The sequence below is a fragment of the Moschus berezovskii genome, chromosome 6, assembly GCF_049115385.1.
Source record: "Moschus berezovskii isolate FMDL1 chromosome 6, NW_MosBer_1.0, whole genome shotgun sequence".
Classification (NCBI taxonomy): domain Eukaryota; kingdom Metazoa; phylum Chordata; class Mammalia; order Artiodactyla; family Moschidae; genus Moschus; species Moschus berezovskii.
The window spans coordinates 119,864,067-119,885,721 of record NC_142465.1 but is presented as its reverse complement, the minus strand read 5'-3'; the positions used below and the strand labels follow the sequence as shown (position 1 = coordinate 119,885,721).

The 21,655-nt window shown below is 45.0% G+C and overlaps 1 protein-coding gene across 6 annotated transcripts in view; it reads right to left on the bottom strand.

The window, feature by feature from the left end:
- ATXN10 (ataxin 10) overlaps positions 1-21,655 on the bottom strand; it is a 152,682-nt gene that overhangs the window by 68,462 nt on the left and 62,565 nt on the right. For all 6 annotated transcript variants that reach the window (XM_088837567.1, XM_055396621.2, XM_088837568.1 and 3 more), the window contains exons 8-9: positions 20,911-21,019; positions 18,576-18,745 (exon numbers count right to left, since the gene is read on the bottom strand). In XM_088837567.1, coding sequence (XP_088693693.1) covers positions 18,576-18,745; positions 20,911-21,019 — 279 coding nt within the window. The remainder of the gene's footprint in view (positions 1-18,575; positions 18,746-20,910; positions 21,020-21,655) is intronic.

Below are 21,655 nucleotides of genomic sequence, written 5' to 3'. Positions count from 1 at the left end.
AGGGGGCGGCAGAGCACAGATGGTCAAATAGCATCACTGACTCAATGGACAGAGTGAGCAAACTCCGGGAGATAGTGAAGAACAGGGGAGCCTGGCATGCTGCAGTCCGTGGGGTCGCAGAGAGTCAGACACGATTCAGCAACTGAACCACCACAAACCGGAAAGTCAGCGAGGAGCGGGCTCCGCACACCACCAACGGTGGCTCCTCAGCTCTGAGCCTCCCCAGCTAGAGCTGAGCAGGGAGGGGGCCCGTCCACCATGCAGGTGACCCTGGCCTCTGCTGAGGACATCATTAAATACTACGATCCTGAAGGGCTAAGCCCCTCCTCCTGCTCAGAGCCCCGTGCAGAGGGGGACGCTCTGCCCTCCCCCGCCCCATCACAAGGCATGACTTCCTCCTCCATCCCAAAGAGGACTTCCCAGATGCCACCATCTTTCACCTTTTAGCGTCTTCCTCTGGGCTCTGAGTTTCTTAAGGACTGGGGCCATTTCTTCCACTGCCTTCTCTGCTGCACTTAGCAGAGGGCTGGCACACAGGATGCTCTTAATAAATATTTGTTTCTCTGCAATACGTTTTTAAGGTTACCGTCAAAGATATGAAATATACTGCCTTTAGATAAGAAGGTTACTTCTAAGTAAGAATAATGGCTAAACTACGTTAAATCTTGAGAACTCGGTAAAGATTTAAATCTCTTCTTTTTTGGATATGTATGAATCCTACTGTCATGATTTATAAGTCCATAAAAGCCATATATTCATTGGGCAGAACAGACAGTAAGCCTGGAATGCATAAAAGCATGAGCATTCTTGCTGTGAAGATTACTGATGCCTCAGGCTTTTAAAAAAACGAGATGTCACACGAAGCTGTACATCAGGAGCTTGCCCTAAATATAAAACATTACCCACTGCTCTATCAATTCCACTTTAAATCACAGCTCCTGGCACTGCGGAGGGAGTGTGGAGGCATGCATGCACGCGCAAGCACACAGGCTGCGGTGTGTTTAAATTAACACCTGGCAACCTAAAGACAACATCTTAGAGATAATTGTCAGAGCATGAAACACTGCACTAACCGAGAATGTCTAAGGTTGTGAATGGGCACAGTAACATATCCAAAGCAACCTGGAAACTGGGTGTGATATTCTGTAAGAAACGTCAGTTTTTCAAGATTGATACTTGGAAATAAAGGAGAAGGGGGAGGCAGAGGATGAGATGCTTAGATAGCATCACCATCTCAATGAACATGCATCTGAGCAAACTCCAGGAGATAATGGAGGACAGAGGAGCCTGGCTTGTTGAAGTCCATGGGGTCACAAAGAGTTGGGTACGATTTAGTGACTAACAACAGCTTTGAATCGGATGTTTTGAACCTAGATCATAACGTACAGCACTGAAGGGGGAGCATCTCCAGCCATGAATTGCAATTTTATAAAAGTAAAACTGGCTTTTCTGAGCTTTTACATGAATTTGAAATGGCTAGAAAGTTGCAATACTACATGGAGACACTGACAGTTCTGTACGCCTGTGCTCCACACCCTGTGGCTCAGGTAACACTCCAACAACCCTACTAAGCAGACTGCACATGACGGAGGGGAGTAGGTTGGACAACCCTGAGCCAAAGGTGTCAGGCAGGAAGCTGGAGGCGCCAGATGACGTGGGTAGGGTCGGGGTGAGAGGCTGACTCGGGCTGGGACCCCTAACCCTGTGGGGGGGCCTTTCTGATAGCAGCGTTCTAGTGACAAATATTTAAGCCCCTCTCTGCAGTTCAAATTTGACGTATCAACTATAGTTTGAATTTTCTGCACCTTAGCACAGAAGCTGAGCTTGTGTTTTCTTCCCCTTTAGAAACAAAGAAGTCTAATAAACACCAATTTAATAAATGAACCCTGAATGAGCCCAATGGACTGAAAAAGTGTATCAGGCTTAATTTTCTAATAAGGGTAAGCTCAACTGTTTATAAAAACTATACAAGAGAATAATACTTAAAAGAGAACAGAATGTCCATTAATTTGCATGGGAATTCTAGCCACAATTCTAGACATTAACTAAAATTTCAAAACAATCTGACATAAAGTCAGAATACTAAAAATTCTTTGAATTCTATGTGCCTGTGAAAAGGGTTTTTAAAAATCCTACCCAAATTTACCAATGCTATAAAAATCTTCTTCTTCTAAAACTGCTAGAAATTATATTCCATGATTAAAAACAAGTCCATCTTAAAGGCATTACAGAAAGGACTGATTTCTTTCTTTCTTCAAAATGCTCAATGAAACATCCCCCCTCCTTCAGGAACACGTTCTCCTGGAGCCCTGGAGGGGAAACAGCAGAATTCTAAACCTGACTAAGATAAGTGTGTGGGCCCCTGTCTTGGGCCTCCCCTGACTGGCCTTGCTGCCGGAGCTGCTGGAAACAGAGGCCGCTCCTCCACTGGGGCCTGGGGTGGGGGTGGGGGTGGAGGGCTGCCCATCAGCTGGTACTGCCCCTCTCTGCACTGAAGCTCTGAGACATTTTTGTTTGGTTTGGGTTGGGCTGGGGGAGAGAGGAAGATTTAGCTGAGAGCTGCCAGGGCTGAAATTCCAGCAGGCCAGGGACAACGCCTTCCCCCTCCCTGCTCCCAGTCGGATTTTTCTGTCAACGCCCCCACCCCGCGCCGCCCAGCTCAGACTTCCCAGCCCAGCCTCCTCCACACCCCCAGGCCCCAGGCTGTCCTTCCAGAGCTGCAGGTGCAGACCCAAGTCACTCCTTGCCACAAAAAGGGGCAGGGTGTGATCTGTTTCAGAAAACATTTGAAAATGTATTCTCGTCTAGCTCACCTATGATCCTCAAGTCATCTCTTCTTCCATATTCAGGCACTGCCTGCGTGGGCCTCCAAAGATGCAATTTCAACTCCAGGCCCACTCCTGTCCCAACTCGGCGTGGAAGGGACTTATTTTTAAGGTTTCCTGTTGGAGTTTTCCAGTGGGTAAATTCAACATTGAACTAACTCATACCACGTAAACAGTGATGAGTCATTCCCAGAAATTAGTCTCACATTAAACCAATTATTCAAATGTCTGAGAGTAACTTGAGCTAACTGTCGCTTGGGGAAGGATTTGTAACATAAGATGTACAATAATATAAACGGTCCAACCCGAAAAGGACAATCACACCCCAGCCACCCACCCAACAGGCAAGCTCACAAGGGGGAACAAGGTTTCCTGCAATTCTCAGCAGAGGGGGCTGAAATGATGTCAAATGGCCCTTGCAGAAAATTTTAGTCAAACACAAACTAGAAATATCCATTAAGAAGTTCATCACAGCTATTGACCTGTTTTCTTTAAATGCCAATAGTTCATTGTCTCTAAATGATCACAGAACACACATCCTCTCTGCTTAGGGATGTATAGAGATGTGTGTGCTCAGTTGTGTCTGACTCTCTATGACCCCAAGGACTATAGCTCGCCAGGCTCCTCTGTCCATGGAATTTTCCAGGAAATGTGTGTGTGTGTGTGTGTGTGTGCGTGTGTGTGTATAGTATATATTAGTAGGTAAAATTTTAACAAAAGTATCTTTTTGGAAATGTCAGTTTTCTGAGACTGTACTCAGAATACTAACTACTTAAACATAGTCTGGATAAGCAGAGATAATCATTTTTACTCTTAACCTGAAAGATTGATATGCATGGATATTCTGCATGCATTCATTTACAACCAGAAATAGAATCTGTGATCATAAGGAGAAAAGACCACGGGAAGAAAAGAGACGGGAAGCACCACGTCTGGGGCTAACGATGTCCTCCGCAGACTACCCCCACAGAGACTTGGCCAGCAGTGTGTCTGGGCCCAGAACAATGCCAAGCAGCAAGTCATCGGGAGGCTGTGGAGCCAGGCCGCCTGGGTTCTCATGTGGCTCCACTACGGACTGCGTGTGTGACCTTCGGCAAGTTGTTTAACCCTAATGGGCCTCAGTTTACAGGTTTGTATGATGAGGATAGTATCACCCACTCGAGGGAACTGTTGCTGTTCAGTCGCTCAGCTGTGTCCGATTCTTTTCGACACCATGGACTGCAGCCCGCCAGGAAACACCCGAGGGCAAACACACTGGCGTGTGTGCGCTGGCGTGTGTGCGCTGTGCATCGTTTGCTTCGATCACTGTGATCCCTTTGTTGTCCCTCATGTGCTGTAATCTGCCTGCCAATGCAAGAGCCACAGGTTTGATCCCTGGGTCGGGAAGATCCCCGAGTGGAGTAAACGGCAACCCCCTCCCGTATTCTTGCCTGGGAAATCCCATGGGTGAGAAGCCTGGTGGGCTGTGGTGCATGGGTGGGGCTGCCAGGAGCAGGACACGATTCAACGACTAAACAACAACAAAGCAACAGACTGCAGCGACCGACCTCAGGCTTCAGGCTCAGTGAGGAGAGCCTTGGCTGCTCCCAACCACGTTTCCGAGTTTGCTCTTGGGACCAGACGGAAACACATCACACAAATATGTGAAAACCTGACGAGGGCTTGAAGTGTTTCCTCTCCAAGCTGTGTGTGCATCGTCCACACGCCTGAGCTGAAGGAAATACAAGGCTGACGACGGAACTCACAGCGTGACGCCGCCCACGGGGAGAGCCAGGGCTCCCCGCCCCCAGGGCGGCCCCCCAGACGCCTAAGCACGGCACGGGGCACGCGCCTCCCTGGGAGGGCTCACTGCCCAGGCCCCGGCTCCAGGATGCTGCCTCCAAGAGAAAGTCAGCCAGGCCTCGTGCTGAGGGACGGCGGCGACCATTTGGCAGCTCCCAGGAAGAGGAGGGACCGGCAGGGCCCAGCCTTCTCCCTCTTCAGCGCCTGCTCGTGGTGCTGCCCCCCAGGAGCCTGCGCCGAGAGCCACAAGGAGGACACGCCACCCCTGGGGATGATGGCCGCTCTGGGAGCCAGGCCCCTCCAACACTCTGTTCAGAGAGGCGGGCAATGTGGTGGAACACGGGCCTCGGCACAGATGGGAGAGACAGAACACCCCTCTAGACAGCCCACTGAGGAACACAGAGGAGGCACGCATAAAGAGCAGTTATCATCACAAAAAATAATTTAATCTCAGAACAAACGTATGAAGTCAGTAATGGTATCTCATTTTACAGATCCAGAAGCTGGGACTCTGAGAAGTGTACCAAGCTTGCCTTCTTAGTAAGTAAACAAAAATGGAATTTAAACTTTTTCCCCAAATCAAAAAATCCCCATACACTGTACTGAAGGTAACTGTGAAAACACCAGAAGCAGGGAGTCCAGGGGAGGCTCATGCAGCAAATGTCCACCTGGGCTCCCTGCCAGCCCCGCTGTGGGGTGGAGTTATCCCGGGAAGGCCCTGGGGGCCTGGGGCACATCCTGCCACTGGGAAGACTCTGCACCACATGTGGTGCCAAGAAAGAAAAGCCACAGCAGAAAAGGAGTGGAGGGCTCTGGGATCCAACCAGGACTAAGCTCCTGGAGGCTGGGGCACACGATGAGGGGAGAAGAGGGTCTGAAAAAAGAACAGATCGTTTCCAGAAACAAAAGATATTTCAATGATTCTACCAAGACAGAGACTGTCTCCCATGGAGTTCAGAGTCCGTCAGCATGGCAAACAAAGGCCTGCTCGGCCTAGCTGGCCAGCCCTCCACTCCAGCCCCCTCCCTCGTCCCCCACCACCCTACCTCCCACCCCTGGGTCCCAGTGAAGTCCAGCACACAGCACGTGGCCCCACACACGTGCTCACAGGAGCCATTCTGCCTGCCAGGCTCTTGCTCAGTTCATCCCCGAAGGCCTAGATCCCAGAGCTCCTGCTGAAGCTCCGAGGTGAACCCTTTGTATGAAGCACTTAGAAAGTTTCTACTATTCATTCTGAGGACTTTGCACACACCACTTACTACCCTATGTTCACACCTGTCTCCCCCTTCAAGTGTGAATTCCCTGAGAGTAAGCACTGGGCCAAACCCATCTCTGCAGCCCAGCGCCTGCAGTCCTTGCTGCCACACAGCAGACGGCAGACACAGATTTGTTGAAATGAACTAAAAGCTCTCGCGATGCCAAATAGCACATTCGTTCATATTTGGAGTCAAAATTATTCCTGATTTTACTCTTAACGGCAACACAGCAACAGATTCAAATTCAACTAAATTCCAGTTTGAGACTAAATATCATTCTCGGTCCACTAGAATGTGAGAGGTCTGAAATTAAATTCTATCAGGATGAGACAAGCAACAGGCTTTTAAAAGCAGGAGAGGCAAGCAGTCCAATAGGGACTTCAAGTATTGATGTTTTGTTTTTTTTTTAAAAAGGCTTTTTATATGAACGTGACTTTGATCCTCTTAATTTTCAGCTGCAGCCAGGAGGGGAAAAAAAAACAACAAAACACGAAATATGCTAAAGATCAAAACTGTTTTAGATCTGTGACAGACGGCTCCATTTTTTTTTTTTTAGAAAAGGAGAGAACTCTCTAACATTTGAAATAAGAGCACTTTTCTCATTTAGCCAAAGAAATGAAGCCTGGGGAGATACAAAGAAATTTCACAATATCACAAGCACTCCGATTTTATTAAGTGGAGATATGTAACAGAAATCTTGGAAACTGATGCTGAATGAAAAAGCTAATGTACCCAAATCAGAGGTCCTGACAATAAAGGCCAAATCTTAATTCCTATTCCTCTTAGCGTTCCACACCTTGGAAGAATAAGTTTTATTACTTTCTCTCCTCTCTGTTTCCTACACACAGCCCATGTACTACTCCAACCCAGCTATTATTTTTTGGCAAAATCATCCAGATCCTAGGCTCATGTTTTATTTTTTCAAATCCTTCCACTAAAAATAAATTTAAACTGCAATTATTAAAGCCTTCAGACCTTGGTTGGAGGGGTCAGGATGGTGTCCTACTCTGAAGTACAACAAAGAAAAGATTAACCTTGGTTGCTAATGAACTCAGTACACACTCTTGTCACAGAGGAAAACCAAGTCTAAGTTCAGGCCTGTTTCCTTTGTTAATAGTATTTTCTTCTTATTATTAAAATGATTCATGTACACTGTATATGACTATGGGCTTCCCAGGAGGCACTAGTGGTAAAGAACCCATCTGCCAATGCAGGAGACATAAGAGAGATGGGTTCGATCCCTGGGTTGGGAAGATCCCCTGGAGGAGGAAATAGCATCCTTGCCTGGAGAATCCCACAGACAGACAAACCTGGTGGGCTGCAGTTCATAGAATCGCAAAGAGTCCGACACGACTGAGCAACTTAGCAGGCATGAATGCCAAGTGCTCTTGAGAGATGACTATGAGAAGTCTATGGGAAAAGGAAATCACTCCTTCATTTTACCAGCCAGAGATAACTGCTATTAGTGTTGCAGTGTGTTTCTCTGGGGTCATTTGTCTATGCATGTGTGTATTTGCATAGATATGCATGTAACAGACACAGAAACATAAAAAGTAGGTGCTCATGGACACAGTGTTGCACCCTACTTCAAATTCCCACTGACACGGATATCGCAAGCACTATACCAACACCGCACCTGCTGTTTAAAAACATGACTGTACTAGCTGTATATCGTATTACCAGAATTGAGCACGGAGAAGGCAGTGGCACCCCACTCCAGTACTCTTGCCTAGAAAATCCCATGGATGGAGGAGCCTGGTGGGCTACAGTCCGTGGGGATGCTAAGGGTCGGGTCGGACACGACTGAGCGACCTCACTTTCACTTTTCACTTTCACACATTGGAGAAGGAAATGGCAACCCACTCCAGTGTTCTTGCCTGGAGAATCCCAGGGACGGGGAGCCTGGTGGGCTTCCGTCTGTGGGGTCACACAGAGTCGGACACGACTGAAGTGACTTAGCAGCAGCAGCAGCATAATTGAGCCAATCAGCCCCAGTGGATGGAAAAGGAGACTGTTTCTAGTATCATCTACAACACTGAAGTCGGCATACGCGTAAATACCGCTGACCGTGATGCAGCGCTTATCCAATGTTTTACATGGACGAGCTAATCTACCCCTCACAGCCGCCCTGCCATAAAATGAGTACAAAGTTGCAAAGGGGCTGAAAACTCTGCTCAGGGTCCCCAGCTATGATTGAGCAGAACCCAGGTTTAAACCTAGTTAGGCTGGTTTGAGCGGGAGTGTCTCATTCACTTATAGTGAAATCCAGAATAATCTTCACTATTTCTAATCCATAAAATGTCCTTGCTTAATCTAAAATACCAACTAAATACTATCTGTATGTCTACAGTTCTATCTTTAACACTTGAATGAATTTCAGATTTATTCTGGTGTTTGTTATGGGTGAAGCTGGATCTTTCTCCAGCTAGTTAATCAATCATCCCTAGTTCACACTCACACTAAGCTTCCCTTTTCTCTCTGGGTTTCTGGGCTTTCCTTGTCACATGCTCACTTCCTGTAACTTCTCAGGTGTCCGCTTCTACGCTCGCTTCCACTAAACAACACATTTCTGTATACTGTTATTTTAACTTTAAAGTGTATTTTAATACCGTTAATTCCTCCATTATTTTCACGTTTTCTCAAAATTCTGAGTCCCCCCCCCCAACAGGGGATTGTAATTGGCTGAACAGTTAACAAACAATGAGTCTAAAAACAAGTATCTTTACAATATTCCATATTTTTATCTAGGAACGCAGCTGCTTTTCCCCTCACCTAAGTCTCAGATACCTCTTGTTTTGGATACTGCAAAATAATGGTTTTTACTATTGAACAGAAATCCATTTAAAACCCTTATTGCTTAGAAACTGACCACTTGGCCTAGCAAAGAAAACTGAATTTTTCACCAGGCTTTTACAAACTGCTGAGTCACCCCAGGCAATGACTTTCACACTCTTTCTTTTGGTATCTAAGAGACGTGTAAATGATGCTTCTGAGAAATATGCATATCCCTGAAACGCAGTTTTCTACACTAATCTGAAGGCTATAGACTACTGAAAACAGTTCAACAGGAATAAAGAAATACGATCATCGCCAAGAACAAAGTCAGTCCCATATGCACTGTTTTACAAAAGATGCCCCTCCTTAAGGACTCCTACATGTTGGTCCAAGATTTCAAATGTCTCTTTCTCCAGTAAATGTGAACATAGTGGAGCACAGCAGAGTTTGGGTCTGGAGGTCAGAGGTCAGCCTGTTACTATTGCTCCAAGTAAGTAACTCAACTCCCCAAGCTCTGACTAACCAGTAAAACAGGGCTCTCACCCTCTGCTCACTGCTATTCACACTGCACTTCGGTGGTATGGCAGGTGCTAAACCAGACCCGGTGTGTCCTGCCTACAAAGCAGGAACCACAGGAGAAAGCACAGCATGGAAGAGCCTGGCATGGGCTGGAGCCTGGTTAGTATGAAATAGACAACAGTGAGTTGCACTGTATTTCTGTATTTAGCATGACTCTTCCTTTGAAATAATGTTATACCTTTTCTGCAGAAGAGGAGCTCATCACGCTACAAGATACAGATAGCTGCAACACACTCAACCATGGTACGTGTCCTCTAGCTAGGAATTTTAATTTCATTTACTGCAGCAGGAACTATAAGTTCAGGAAACGAACAGTGACGGTTTGATTTATAAATTTTGACATATTTCTTGAACTCGGATTACATTACAAAGATGTGGAATTCTAAGCAAGCCAGCTCTTGTCTATACACTCAATCTTCAAATCAATAAGCTGGGATTCTGTGCAACTGTTTCCGACAGAGGAAAACACACAGTCTAACTGAGATGGGCCATAAACCTGTGATTCAGACACTCTCAGGACTGAGCTAGAACCAATTCTGGAATCCACACAGAAAACCCTTCAGCTCTCTACTCGACAATAACAAAAGGGAAATTCAACTGAGAAAGTGTTGGTAGTCAAACTAAAAAGTAAAAAAAAAAAAAGATTTGCATGCTTTGCTTTCACTCTGCTTCCTCCCCAAAGTCCCATTTATTAAAAAAGTAATAAACACAGAATGGGACTTCCCTGGTGGCACAGTGGTAAAGAATCCACCTGCCAAGGCAGGAGATGTGAGCTTGATCCCTGGGTTGGGAAGACCTCCTGGAGAAAGAAATGGCAACCCACTCCAGCATCCCTCCATGAGCAATGCCATGGAGAGAAGAGCCTGGCAGGCTACAGTCCAAGGGGTCACAAAGAGTTGGACACAGCTCAGCAACTGAACGAAAACAACAAAGCGCAGAATGTGGAGTAGCCTTTAAACACCTGTGAGATGCGGTGTACAAATGTCTACTTAAATAACCATAATGGGGGACGCTGAAATGAACTACATCTACTCACTCACAGTGGGGCCCGAGGTGGTGGGGTGTCAGGGGAAAGGAGGAGGTGGTAAGTGACACCAGACACACTGTCAAATGCTTTATACGTAAGTGATCACAACCCCATAAGGCAGGTGTAACAGTTTCCATTTTAGAAGAAGCTGAGATTCAGAGAGGTTAAGTCACTTGTCCAAATTTATACTATACAGCTAAAAGGTGGTGAAATTAAGAGGTAATGTAGGCTTCTCTAAGCCTTGTCTGGATTCTCCGCACTATCCCGAGCTTTCTGTTTGTTGTAAGGTTTCCCTGCATACATCACTCATATTTATGGAGCCAAATGTTACAAGCCAAGGGAAGAGAGAAGAGCCAGTGCCAGGAGGACTCAATGCCAGGACACTTTCAATAGCCTACCTGGAATTCCCCAATTAGTCAGGCGTAGAGTTATGGTATTAAAGCTTCCTGTAAAAACGGAAAAATATGTATCTGGGAAATAGGGTGGATTAACCATTATCATCCAGGAAGATCTAGGGCAAGGTTTTCACAAGGGAGTAGTCCTCAAGGGAAAAGCAAAGAAAGGTGGTGATGGCTGTGGGTGACTAGGAAGAAATTGCTTTGACTAGCTAAAGTGAACCTTGAGTGACACTCAGATCAAAATCTGGGTGTCACGGTTCTGCCGGTGGTCAGTTTATGCACATCACACTGATGTCTTCAGCAGAAACAGCAACACACGAGTGCAGTGATGTGCACTGGAAACAAAAGCTGACACTGTATTTACGCACAGAAACTGGGGGTATGGGGCAGGATGTAGAAAGCAGGGGAGTTGGGCAACGTTTAAGAATGTTCAAACTACTGCACAACTGCGCTCAGTTCATGTGCTAGCAGGGTTATGCTCAAATTCCTTCAAGCTAGGCTTTAGCAGTACATGAACCAAGAACTTCCAGAGGTTCAAGCTGCATTTAGAAAAACCAGAGGAACCAGAGATCAAATTGCCAAGATCCGTTGGATTACAGGAAGAGCAAGGGAATTCCAGAAAAACATCTACTTCTGCTTCACTGACTATGCTAAAGCCTTTGACTGTGTGGATCACAACAAACTGTGGAAAACTCTTCAAGAGTTGGGAATACCAGACCATCTTACCTGCCTCCTGAGAAACCTGTATGCAGGTCAAGAAGCAACAGTTAGAACCAGACATGGAACAACGGACTGGTTCCAAGTTGGGAAAGCAGTATGCCAAGGCTAAATACTGTCATCCTGCTTATTTAACTCACATGCAGAGGACATCATGAGAAATGCTGGGCTGGATGAAGCACAAGCTGGAATAAAGACTGCTGGGAGAAATAACAACCTCAGATATGCAAATGACACCACTCTAATAGCAGAAAACGAAGAGGAGCTAAACAGCCTCTTGATGAGAGTGAAAGAGCTGCCTTAAAAGTCACCATTCAAAAACTAAGATCACAGTCAGATCACTGCATGGCAAATAGATGGGGGAAAGTGGAAACAGTAACAGATTTTCTTTTCTTGGGCTCCCACGTCACTGTGGACAGCGACTGCAGCCATGGCATTAAAAGACGCTTGCTCCTTGGATGAAAAGCTACAACAAACCTAGACAGTGTATTAAAAAGTCAGAGGTTATCACTGCTGGGAAAGATGAAGGCAGGAGGAGAAGGGGATGACAGAGGATGAGATGGTCGGATGGCATCACCGACTCGATGGACACACACTGGAGCAAGCTCTGGGAGCTGGAGTGGACAGGGAGGCCTGCCGTGCTGCCGTCCATGAGGTCACACAGGACTGAGCAATGGAACAACAGTGAGGAGAAGCAGACAGACAGGCAGAGGGGAGCACTGAGTGGAAAGCGTCCGCGCGCCGGCCTCAGGTGGTTTTGCAGAGAAAGCATCCTGTGACCCTCAGCTCTGAGGGCTAAACTAAGGGCAGTGGGATGAGTGCAGGCTGGGACGTCCACATGGGGCGAGCACAGGCCAAAAAGGCAGATGCCTGCCTGCGTGAGGACTGAGCATCAAGGGCACTGCCACCCTAACCCACCTGACCTGCACGCGGGCATGCTCAGTCGTGTCCAACTCTGTGACCCCATGGATGGCTGCCCGCCAGGTTCCTCTGTCCACAGGATTCTCCAGGCAAGAGTACTGGAGTGGGCTGCCCTTTCCTCCTTCAGAGGATCCTCCCCACCCAGGGATTGAAGCCATGTCTGCTGCAATGGCAGGCGGATTCTTTAACACTGAGCCACCTGGGGCCCCCAAACCCACTGCTGCTGCTGCTGCTGCTAGGTCACTTCAGTCGTGTCCGACTCTGTGTGACCCCATAGATGGAAGCCCACCAGGCTCCCCCGTCCCTGGGATTCTCCAGGCAAGAACACTGGAGTGGGTTGCCATTTCCTTCTCCAATGTGTGAAAGTGAAAAGTGAAAGTGAAGTCGCTCAGTCGTGTCCAACCCATAGCGACCCCACGGACTGCAGCCCACCAGGCTCCTCCATCCATGGGATTTTCTAGGTAAGAGTACTGGAGCAGCACAAAGGAGAACACTAGCACACGCTTGTCAGCGGCGGCCCCTCTGCGGCTGCGACAGACGAGTAACCCGGCCGACTGTCGAGGTAACTCGTAGGCCAGCACGTGCAGTAAGTCATGTGCAAAACAAGGACTGCTCCCCGCCGAGAGCAACAACCTAAAGAAAGTAATCAGGGAAGAGTAACAGACATTTTTTAAGTTTCAAGATTTAACAGGCAAATATGCTGCTTGGGAACATTTCAAATAGAAAGAAATCATTCTGAAAAAGGATATAACGGTTTGCCTGTTTGTGGTTCTTCCCATATGGATGTGAAAGGTACCCCTCCCCCTCAAAAAAGAGAGGTAAAAACAGTCCTCTTAGGAATGCTTAACAATCATTATTTAGTCTAAAACTTTAATGAAAAAAGTGCAATCAGAGCTACAAAGCTTAAACTTTGAATTAAAATTTTTAATAACTGGAAAATTTATGCTATATATTAACACATGTCCTTACAGTCTAAAATGTGGCTATGGACAAATCAAATAAAAATCAGGCAGACTACAAATAATCACAAAAGCCAGCATTTAGCAGAACATTCATTTTTGTTTGAAAAAGTTATTTTAACTGCCTTTGTTTGCAAACACGGTCAGAAAATTCTATAGTAAAATGTAGGTTCCTTGAAGAAGAGTGTGTCTTACTTGCTTTATATTTTCAGCATCAACAACTGTGCTCAGTATGTAGTGGACACTTGGCAGATGTTTTAAAATAAATTCTCATTCAAGAAAAATTTACTGAATGTTTATATGTGGCAGGTACAATTTAGATGTTGGGGGTCACACAGTGGGTAAAACATTTTACTGGAAAATGCATCACAAAGATATAGAAATGAAACCTGCCGGCACAAAAGACAATTCCAAACTGGAGTGGCCAAACAGTTTATTGTCTTTACACGGTGAACTTTTCCATACAGAACAGACTTATTTTTAAAATGAAGTCATGCCTGTAATGAAAGCTTTATGGGTGCATATGTTTCAACACATGGGATCAAATATATGTGTGAAAGCTTGCAATCTTTCAATCAGGAGCAGAAGGGCTAAGAGAAGACACTGAACAGCACTTCCACAAAACCTTCAGCAGAATGAATCCAGCCACAACAGGGGACAGCCCACCTTAGTCACTATGATTTCTTTGCGGGGTGGGGAGCGGGTGGTGTCGGGGAGAAGGTAAGAGAAACTGGATCACCTGCTCATCCATTTTGAAGAATGCATTCAGCTTTATGAAGAAGACACACACTGTGTTCAGTTTTTCTTCTACTCAATAATAAAACACCCACTTAAAGAGAAGAAGAATGAGGAAGAGGCAGAGTAACCCGAAGCCTCCTGACTCTAACACAGAAGACGCTGGAGAGTGCTCTCGCCATGCCTTCATCGCCGATGCCCATGTGCTGCTCACAACAGAGACCAGAACACAATCTCCACCTCAGGCCCACAAAGGCCCACAAGCAAACGAACCACCACAGAGGCGGCAACAAAACACCGTGTGAGCCGAGCACAAACACAAGGTGCGAGCAGAAGTCATCAGGTATCGTATTTAAGAGCATTTCCCCACGATGACTTGGTAAAGGGAAGTCTAGAAAATTCCTTTACAATTCAGGAAATACTACACTCCACCTTGCGTACAGACCTAAGACTCACAGAAAACTGGGGAAGATAAATTTCTGAGCACATTTTCAATCGCAGACCAGGCAGCCTGACCCTCCTAAAAACTGCCCAGGGACACAAACGGAAAAGAAAATTACCGCCCTTCCTGTCCCTGTGGTGCAGGCTGCTCCTTCCCCACTGTGCCCTCCCCTCAAATCACGGACTCTGGCTGGAGCTGCGGGCGCCCCTGCACACCTCCCTACTAAGGTGAACACGCAGCACACAGCAGGGTCCATTCCACACATGCCAGCTGAATTAAACCACATCTAGTCCCTCTGAGCCTCGGTTTCTTCATTTAGAAAATGATGACAGTATCTTTTCAGCCCTGCCACAGAGGTGTCAAAACGTTCCCAAGAACTAATGCAGAGGAAATGACCTTTGTAACAGAGGAAGGGTCACAGAACTAATCACAGGGGGAGCCATTCTGCAGGTGGGCACCACACTCAATGCAATGAACGAAGTTATTACACAGATAAGCAGAGACCTAGCTGGGCTTAAATGACTTCTGACCAAACCTGAGAGCAATCAGCAGTGCATGAGGATTGCAGGAAAGGTGTGTCAATAACTCTGGGATTCTGGTTCAACAAGCAAGGACGGTCCCTCCGTGCTCCAAGAGGGGAAGCTGCACAGGAGGAGACTCCGGCCTGCCTTATCCATCTAAGGGTCCCCAAGGCTAGGGCCACCCACAATTGATGAATGGATGACTCAAAGACAGAGACGTGAGCTGCAAAAGGGTGGCTGACTTAAACCAAGAGCCTGCTTAGCCTCCAGAATCTTCGGTTTCAGGTCACTCAGGAAGTCTATTTAAGACATCTTCCCCAAACCCCTGGAAAGCTTCCAAATGAGAAGCTCCGTGGTAGAGGGGAGAGAGCACAGGACCAGGCACTCAGACAAACCTAAACTCTGCTCTGGACTCTGCAGATCACTAACTGATGGCCTCTCCCTACAGGGTGGCTGGCAGAACCTGACTCCAGGACTGATGCAAAGATGAAAGAGGATAATACATGTTCATAAGCACAACGATGGACAAAGGAGACACTAAACAAACCATTAGCCCTGTTTCCCCTCTGGGTGAAGGGTTAACTTCATTAAGCCTGATGATATAAAATCCCCCTAATACATATCTTCAGTCATGGAGAAAAAGCCAAATGTCCTTCTAGGCCCTGATCCGCAGAGAAGTGAGATAATCCAGATGCTATAACAAAAATCAACAGCAAGGTGATAAGCACCTGCTCCTCCAGAACGAACTCCACCCTCTGTGGCATCGATGAGCAGGGCTAACACCCAGTGAGTCAGGGTTGTGATGCTGTGATAGCCTCTTTGGAAGGAGAATAAAATCCCACAAGCAATGTTTTCAGGCTAAGCTTTTTGTTGGTGTAGGTAAAAAATGTAGGAGAAACAGAGGCATTCTTACGGTCAAAGAACGAACGCTTTCATACCTTCGAGAGTGTTTGCTCAGAAGTCAGCAGAGCTATCAGCAACTGCACACGTGAAGAACACACCACTGACTTCCTGTGAGTCCCACGACCTCTCCGGAGCAGCCCTGGGGCACACTCTGTATTTACTTACGCTGCAATCTGATCCGACCTCAGTCAGTTATTTCATAAGCCTTTTAAGGGTTACTACATTTTGTTCCTTTAAGAAGGCAATCCAAATTAGCAACAAAAGAATAAACACAAGAAAACCACCTCTTTTGTGCTCCCAAAGAAAGGCAGTCTTGGTCATTAAAAAGGTAAAGTGTTTTATTCTCTATCAACTTTCTCTCATAAAAATCAGTCCAGTAATTTTCCAAGGGTGGATCAGTAGTCTTCCACTCGTACCTGTTTACAGATGAGGAGTCACTGAAATAGCACACGTGTATAATAAAAGAGCAAACTGTCCAACATGTCTATGCCACGTCCTGTAGGAATGATTCCAGTTACCAAATGATGCACAACATACTACCCCAAGATTGAGCATCTTAGGGTGACCACTTCATTTTCAGTCTTTTCTCGCCGCTGTTCTTTAGACTGGATGACTTCTGCTGCTCTGTCTCCCAGTTCACTGACTGTTTTCTCTGTCCTCTCTATGCAATTGTTAACTTCATTCGGTAAAATTTTTATATTTTATTTGGATACTGTATTTTTCAGTTCTAAGATTTCTGTTTGGTTCTTTTATATAGTTTCTATTTCGCTGCTGAGAAAAGTGATCTTCTCATTTACTCAAAGCATGTTTTCCTTTGCATCCTTGAGCAGAGTTACAACTGCTTTAAAACCCACATCCGTGTCATGACACAGTCTATCTCCACTATCTTTTTTGTCTTGATAATGGGTTATATCTTCCTGTGTTTTCTCTAAGTTTGGGTTGTAAGTTATGTTAGACATTGTGAATGTCATGGTACGGAAAACTCTAGGTTCTATTATATTCCTCTACAGAATATTGGTATCTTATTTGTTTCAGTAGGTTAATTATCTTGGTTGGACTTAAACCGAGACTCTTTAAGTTGGTGGCTCAAATCTCAGTGTAATTATTTTTTCCCTAGCTTAGCTGCTCGGAGCCTGACGCTGTGTCTTGGATTCAGGCACCAGCAGAGATTCAGGTGGCTGGTATGTAATATGGAGGGCTTACTATCTTCTTTCCAGGATTTCCACTTTCACTTTCCAAAAGCTGTGGCTGCTCCAAACTGCCCTTTGACTCTTTAAGCTAAAAGAACTATAGATGTTCTATCAGTTTTAACTGCCCCACATGGCATACTCTGTTGTGCCCTTCATCCAAGTGTCATCTCGACTCTAAAATCTAACTATATCAAATTTGAATGTCTTCACATTCCTGTCTTTTGTCCAGAGCTTACTACTTACAGGAGGATCAGTCCAATAGTAGCCTACAGGGCCATTAACAGAGGCAGAACCTACACAACTATTTTTTCCCCAAAACTTTTACTTTTACTCACAATGCTGTAGGTCACAAATTCAGAAAGGGCTTTGCCAGGCAGGCTGTCCCTGACTCATGCATCAGCTGGGCAACTGAGGAACTGCACTTGGAACAAAGAAACTGGGCAATGACCTAAAACGTTCCAAGACAGCCTCTCACATCCATGCCTGGTGCCCTGCGGTTAATTCACCAGCCCCTTTCTCTCTCCTCACTGCATCTCACGCTCCAGGGCTTCTCCATGTGGATGTGGTAACCTCAGGGAATCTGCACTTCTTACATGATGACTGGCCTCTAAGAGGCTAGACAGGGAATCTACCCATCCAGTCAAGAGCTAGACCAGAAGTGGTACTGGATCCTTCCCACCATATTTTATAATTTAAAGCAGTCACAGGCCTTAGTCATTGAGATTCAAGAGGATGGAGAAATAAATCCAACCTGTGACGGGGAAGTGGCAAAGTCACATTGCAGGAATACATACAGAATGATAGATATTTTTGCAGCCATCTTGGAAAAATATAATCTGCCCCACATATGTTCAGTATCTGACAAAGCAAAACAAGCGCCACCAAACAAAAGCAAAACTCTGGAAAGACACAGGCAGGCTGTTCAAAGGGAAGCATGCAGTCCAACCCGCCTGCTATCTTTCTATCACCCTCCCATACTAGCGCTACAATTACCCCTCAGCTGTTCAGCACAAAAGGTCTCCAGCGGCAGTCTGGTGAGTTTTCAGAGACTTAGACTTAAACATTATGTCCACGTCAGAGTATCTGGAAGAAATGCTTATGATGCATAAATGCAGGGCAAGGGCACAGATGTAAGTTAAGATCTGCTTGTTTCTTAAGATAACGGTCCAAAAGAAATTCTGTTTATTAAATGTGCATCATGTGCTTGAAACTTTCTAGGTACTATTTTTCACTCACCTGCTCCATATAATAAGCAGCGTGTTCAAACACACAGGCTTAGGACAAGCAGTGACTGTTTAATGCAAAAGAGACTGGTTCAAACACACACAGAGCAAATATAATGCAAAAATTACAAAAAACAGAAACCCTAATACAAACAAATATGACACATTACATCAAGCTGTGGAAATACACACGTATGCATATACCTCAAGCTACTCTCAAAGCACTTCAAAGCTTCATTTCCAGAAAATGAATAGATTCGAAGTCCTAAATACTATGTTCTAAATAAAGCCGTACATGTATGAAGCATACTAAGAACCTTACCTTGTCTTGGTTATCTTTATTCTTGTAGCACAGGTTCCCAATCAGGCGAATGAGGTGAGACTTGAAGCCCTCAGCCATGTTGGAGACATCACCTTCTGCTTTAATGGAAGCACAGGCGCTGAAGATGTTTGTGGAGTCATTGCCGGCCACGTGAATCAGGCGTAGAAGATCTACAACAGAAAGGATAAACTGTTTTCCACAGGAAAATGTTTGTTTTGTACTCAGTTCAGTTCAGTTGGTCAGTCGTGTCCAACTCTTCTGTGACCCCATGGACTGTGGCATGCCAGGCTTCCCTGTTGATCATCAACACCTGGAGTTCACTCAAACTCATGTCCATCGAGTCGGTGATGCCATCCAACCATCTCATCCTCTGTCGTCCCCTTTTCTCCTCCCGCCTTCAATCTTTCCCAGCATCAGGGTCTTTTCCAATGAGTCAGTTCTTCACATCAGGTGGCCAAAGTATTGAAGTTTCAGCTTCAGCATCAGTCCTTCCAAAGAATATTCAAGACTTATTTCCTGTAGGATTGACTGGCTGGATCTCCTTGCAGTCCAAGGGACTCTTAAGAGTCCCTTGTTTTGTACTATATTCTCATAAATAAATGCAATTTATTTTAATGGATTAAAATACAGGTATAGTATTTTTGCCTGGAGAATCCCATGGACAAAGGATCCTGGCAAGCTACAGTCCATGGGCTTGCAACGAGTCAGACAAGACTGAAGGGAATTAGTACACATCCATGCACAGAATACTGAAAGCTTGCCTTAGAATTTACCATAACTCTGATTTGGGGGGTGATAAGGCAAAATGATTACCCCAACCTGGACTTTTTACTTATCCACACAGAAAAGGCAGCTAAAAGTTTTCTTCCATCTTTCCTAGTACAAGGTTTCCAAATCCAACTTCTTTATGAAGGCGCTCATGTGATAACTACAGTCAGTTAAGTCCAAACTGCAGTGTGTGCTAAGTCACTTCAGTCGTGTCCAACTCAGCCAACCCATGGACTGTAGCCCGCCAGGCTCCTCTGTCTATGGGATTTCCCAGGCAAGAATACTAGGGTGGGTTGCCATTTCTCCCTCCAGGTGATCTTCCCGACCCAGGGATTGAACCTATGTCTCCTGCATTGCAGGCAGATTCTTTACCATTTAAGCCACCATGGATGACCCTAAACTTCAATACCTATCTGCAAGGAGCCATATGATAGAAATCAAGAAGCATGCTGATATGTTTTTTTCCATTGTTCAGATAATCAGAAGGCAGCACAAGTTCTCTATTAATCTATTTTGGGTACACTCAGAAGAAATACCTTAACAGTATTATACTCTATGAAATGCTTATAGGCAGTCTGTGAAAGTAGACAATCTTCCAGAAGCTTTATAAACTGTTTCCACATTATTTCATTTACCACTCTCAACAAAGTCATTAAAGGCAGGTCATTTTCCTGACATTACAATGAAGAAACCAGGTTCAGAGAAGTTAGTAACCTGGCAGTTGGGCTGATAACCCACGTTTGCTCAGGCTCTAAATGCGTGCTTTTCCTGAAATAATTCAGTCTCTCAGTTTTGTGATGTCTTAACTATCACTGAAAGCACTGCATTCAAAATAAAAACACTGATATGAGATTCTAAATATCTTCTAAAGTTCACTGCTAACTCCTCTACCCATCTAGACACCAATTCATCTTTCTTGGAAGATGGGTCTCCAGAATAAGTGTACTCTCTTAATAAAGGGGAAAGAAAAGCCAACAGTGAACAGCAACCATAAGCATGGCGAACCACAAGCAACAGGTTGTGAGTGAACTTATTACTTACTACTTACAAAATAAGTGAACTTATTTTGCAACCAGCTTTTTAGCAAATATGATAATATTTCAAACAATAGCTTCCCGTTTAAAACAATCTTCTTCTAAGAATGGGATACGTAATTACTATGGGTAAGGCAATATTCTTCAAGTTCCCTAAGTGACGCTGGGAAAATTTACTAACAAGACTGGTAAAATGACAGTAGTATAAACATCACCATCATCATTGAACCCTCCCATCATTCTCATAACCCTCCCCCACCCCACCACCATCATCACAGCCACTGCAGATGGGACGCCACTGTGGGCACCCTGCGCAAAAGGACAAGCTCAGCCACTGAGCAGGCGTTACAAACAGCGGGTACAGGCAAAACCCAGAGCTGCCACCAAAACACAACGAGTCCTTTCAAGAAATATTCCAAAAATCCTTAAAAGAAGACCAACACACTGAAAATTAAGGATCTGTGTTTATACTATAGTATGACAGTCAAAGATTTTTTGATTAAAAACAAAACTATGTGTGATATTTCACTCACCAATCACTCTCTCCAGCAAGCCAGGAAAAACCTGCAGATAGCCGAGCAGGTCAGTATTAGCAGTCATCTCGCAAAGGACATCAAGAAGTCTTATTGTAGCCAGTGCCTCCTAAAAAGAAAAGAAAACATGGAAAAAAAAAAAAAAAGAAAGAAAACATGACTTTCAAGACGAGCTAAATGATGTGACTGTCACAAATAACTGTAGGAGAACAAAATGTTACAAAAAACAGCCAAGAGACAATGCTTGTAAAGACATCTAAAGAGACAACCAGAACTATCAAGAACAAAACAGAAGTATTAAATACATACAGGAATCATCGTTTTCACTAACAACAGATTTGCCATCAGGTCAGAAAAGTTCTTATTCAAGCAAAAATACCTTCCAACACTGGAATAAATGTTCAAAATGACTAGCTATGTACATAACACTTATGCAAATACTTTCTTTTTAAAGAATTCCCAGCAAGCAAGTTCTAGTAAGTAACCCATGAAATACATTAATTTCTTGTCCACAGGAATCCTGTAAAATGCTGTGGTTAAAGAACTATGACTGCAGTAACTTGGATTATTTCTGGGTAAATACAAACCTATATGCTATGTTAATAGTTGGAAAAGATATTATTTGAAAATGTTCACACAACAAATAATTTATATAAAATAAACTACATAATCAAGAAACTACCAACTGCACGGCATTAGGTAGTCCACTTTTCAAATGCAACTTTTGCAGATTTTTTTTTACTTC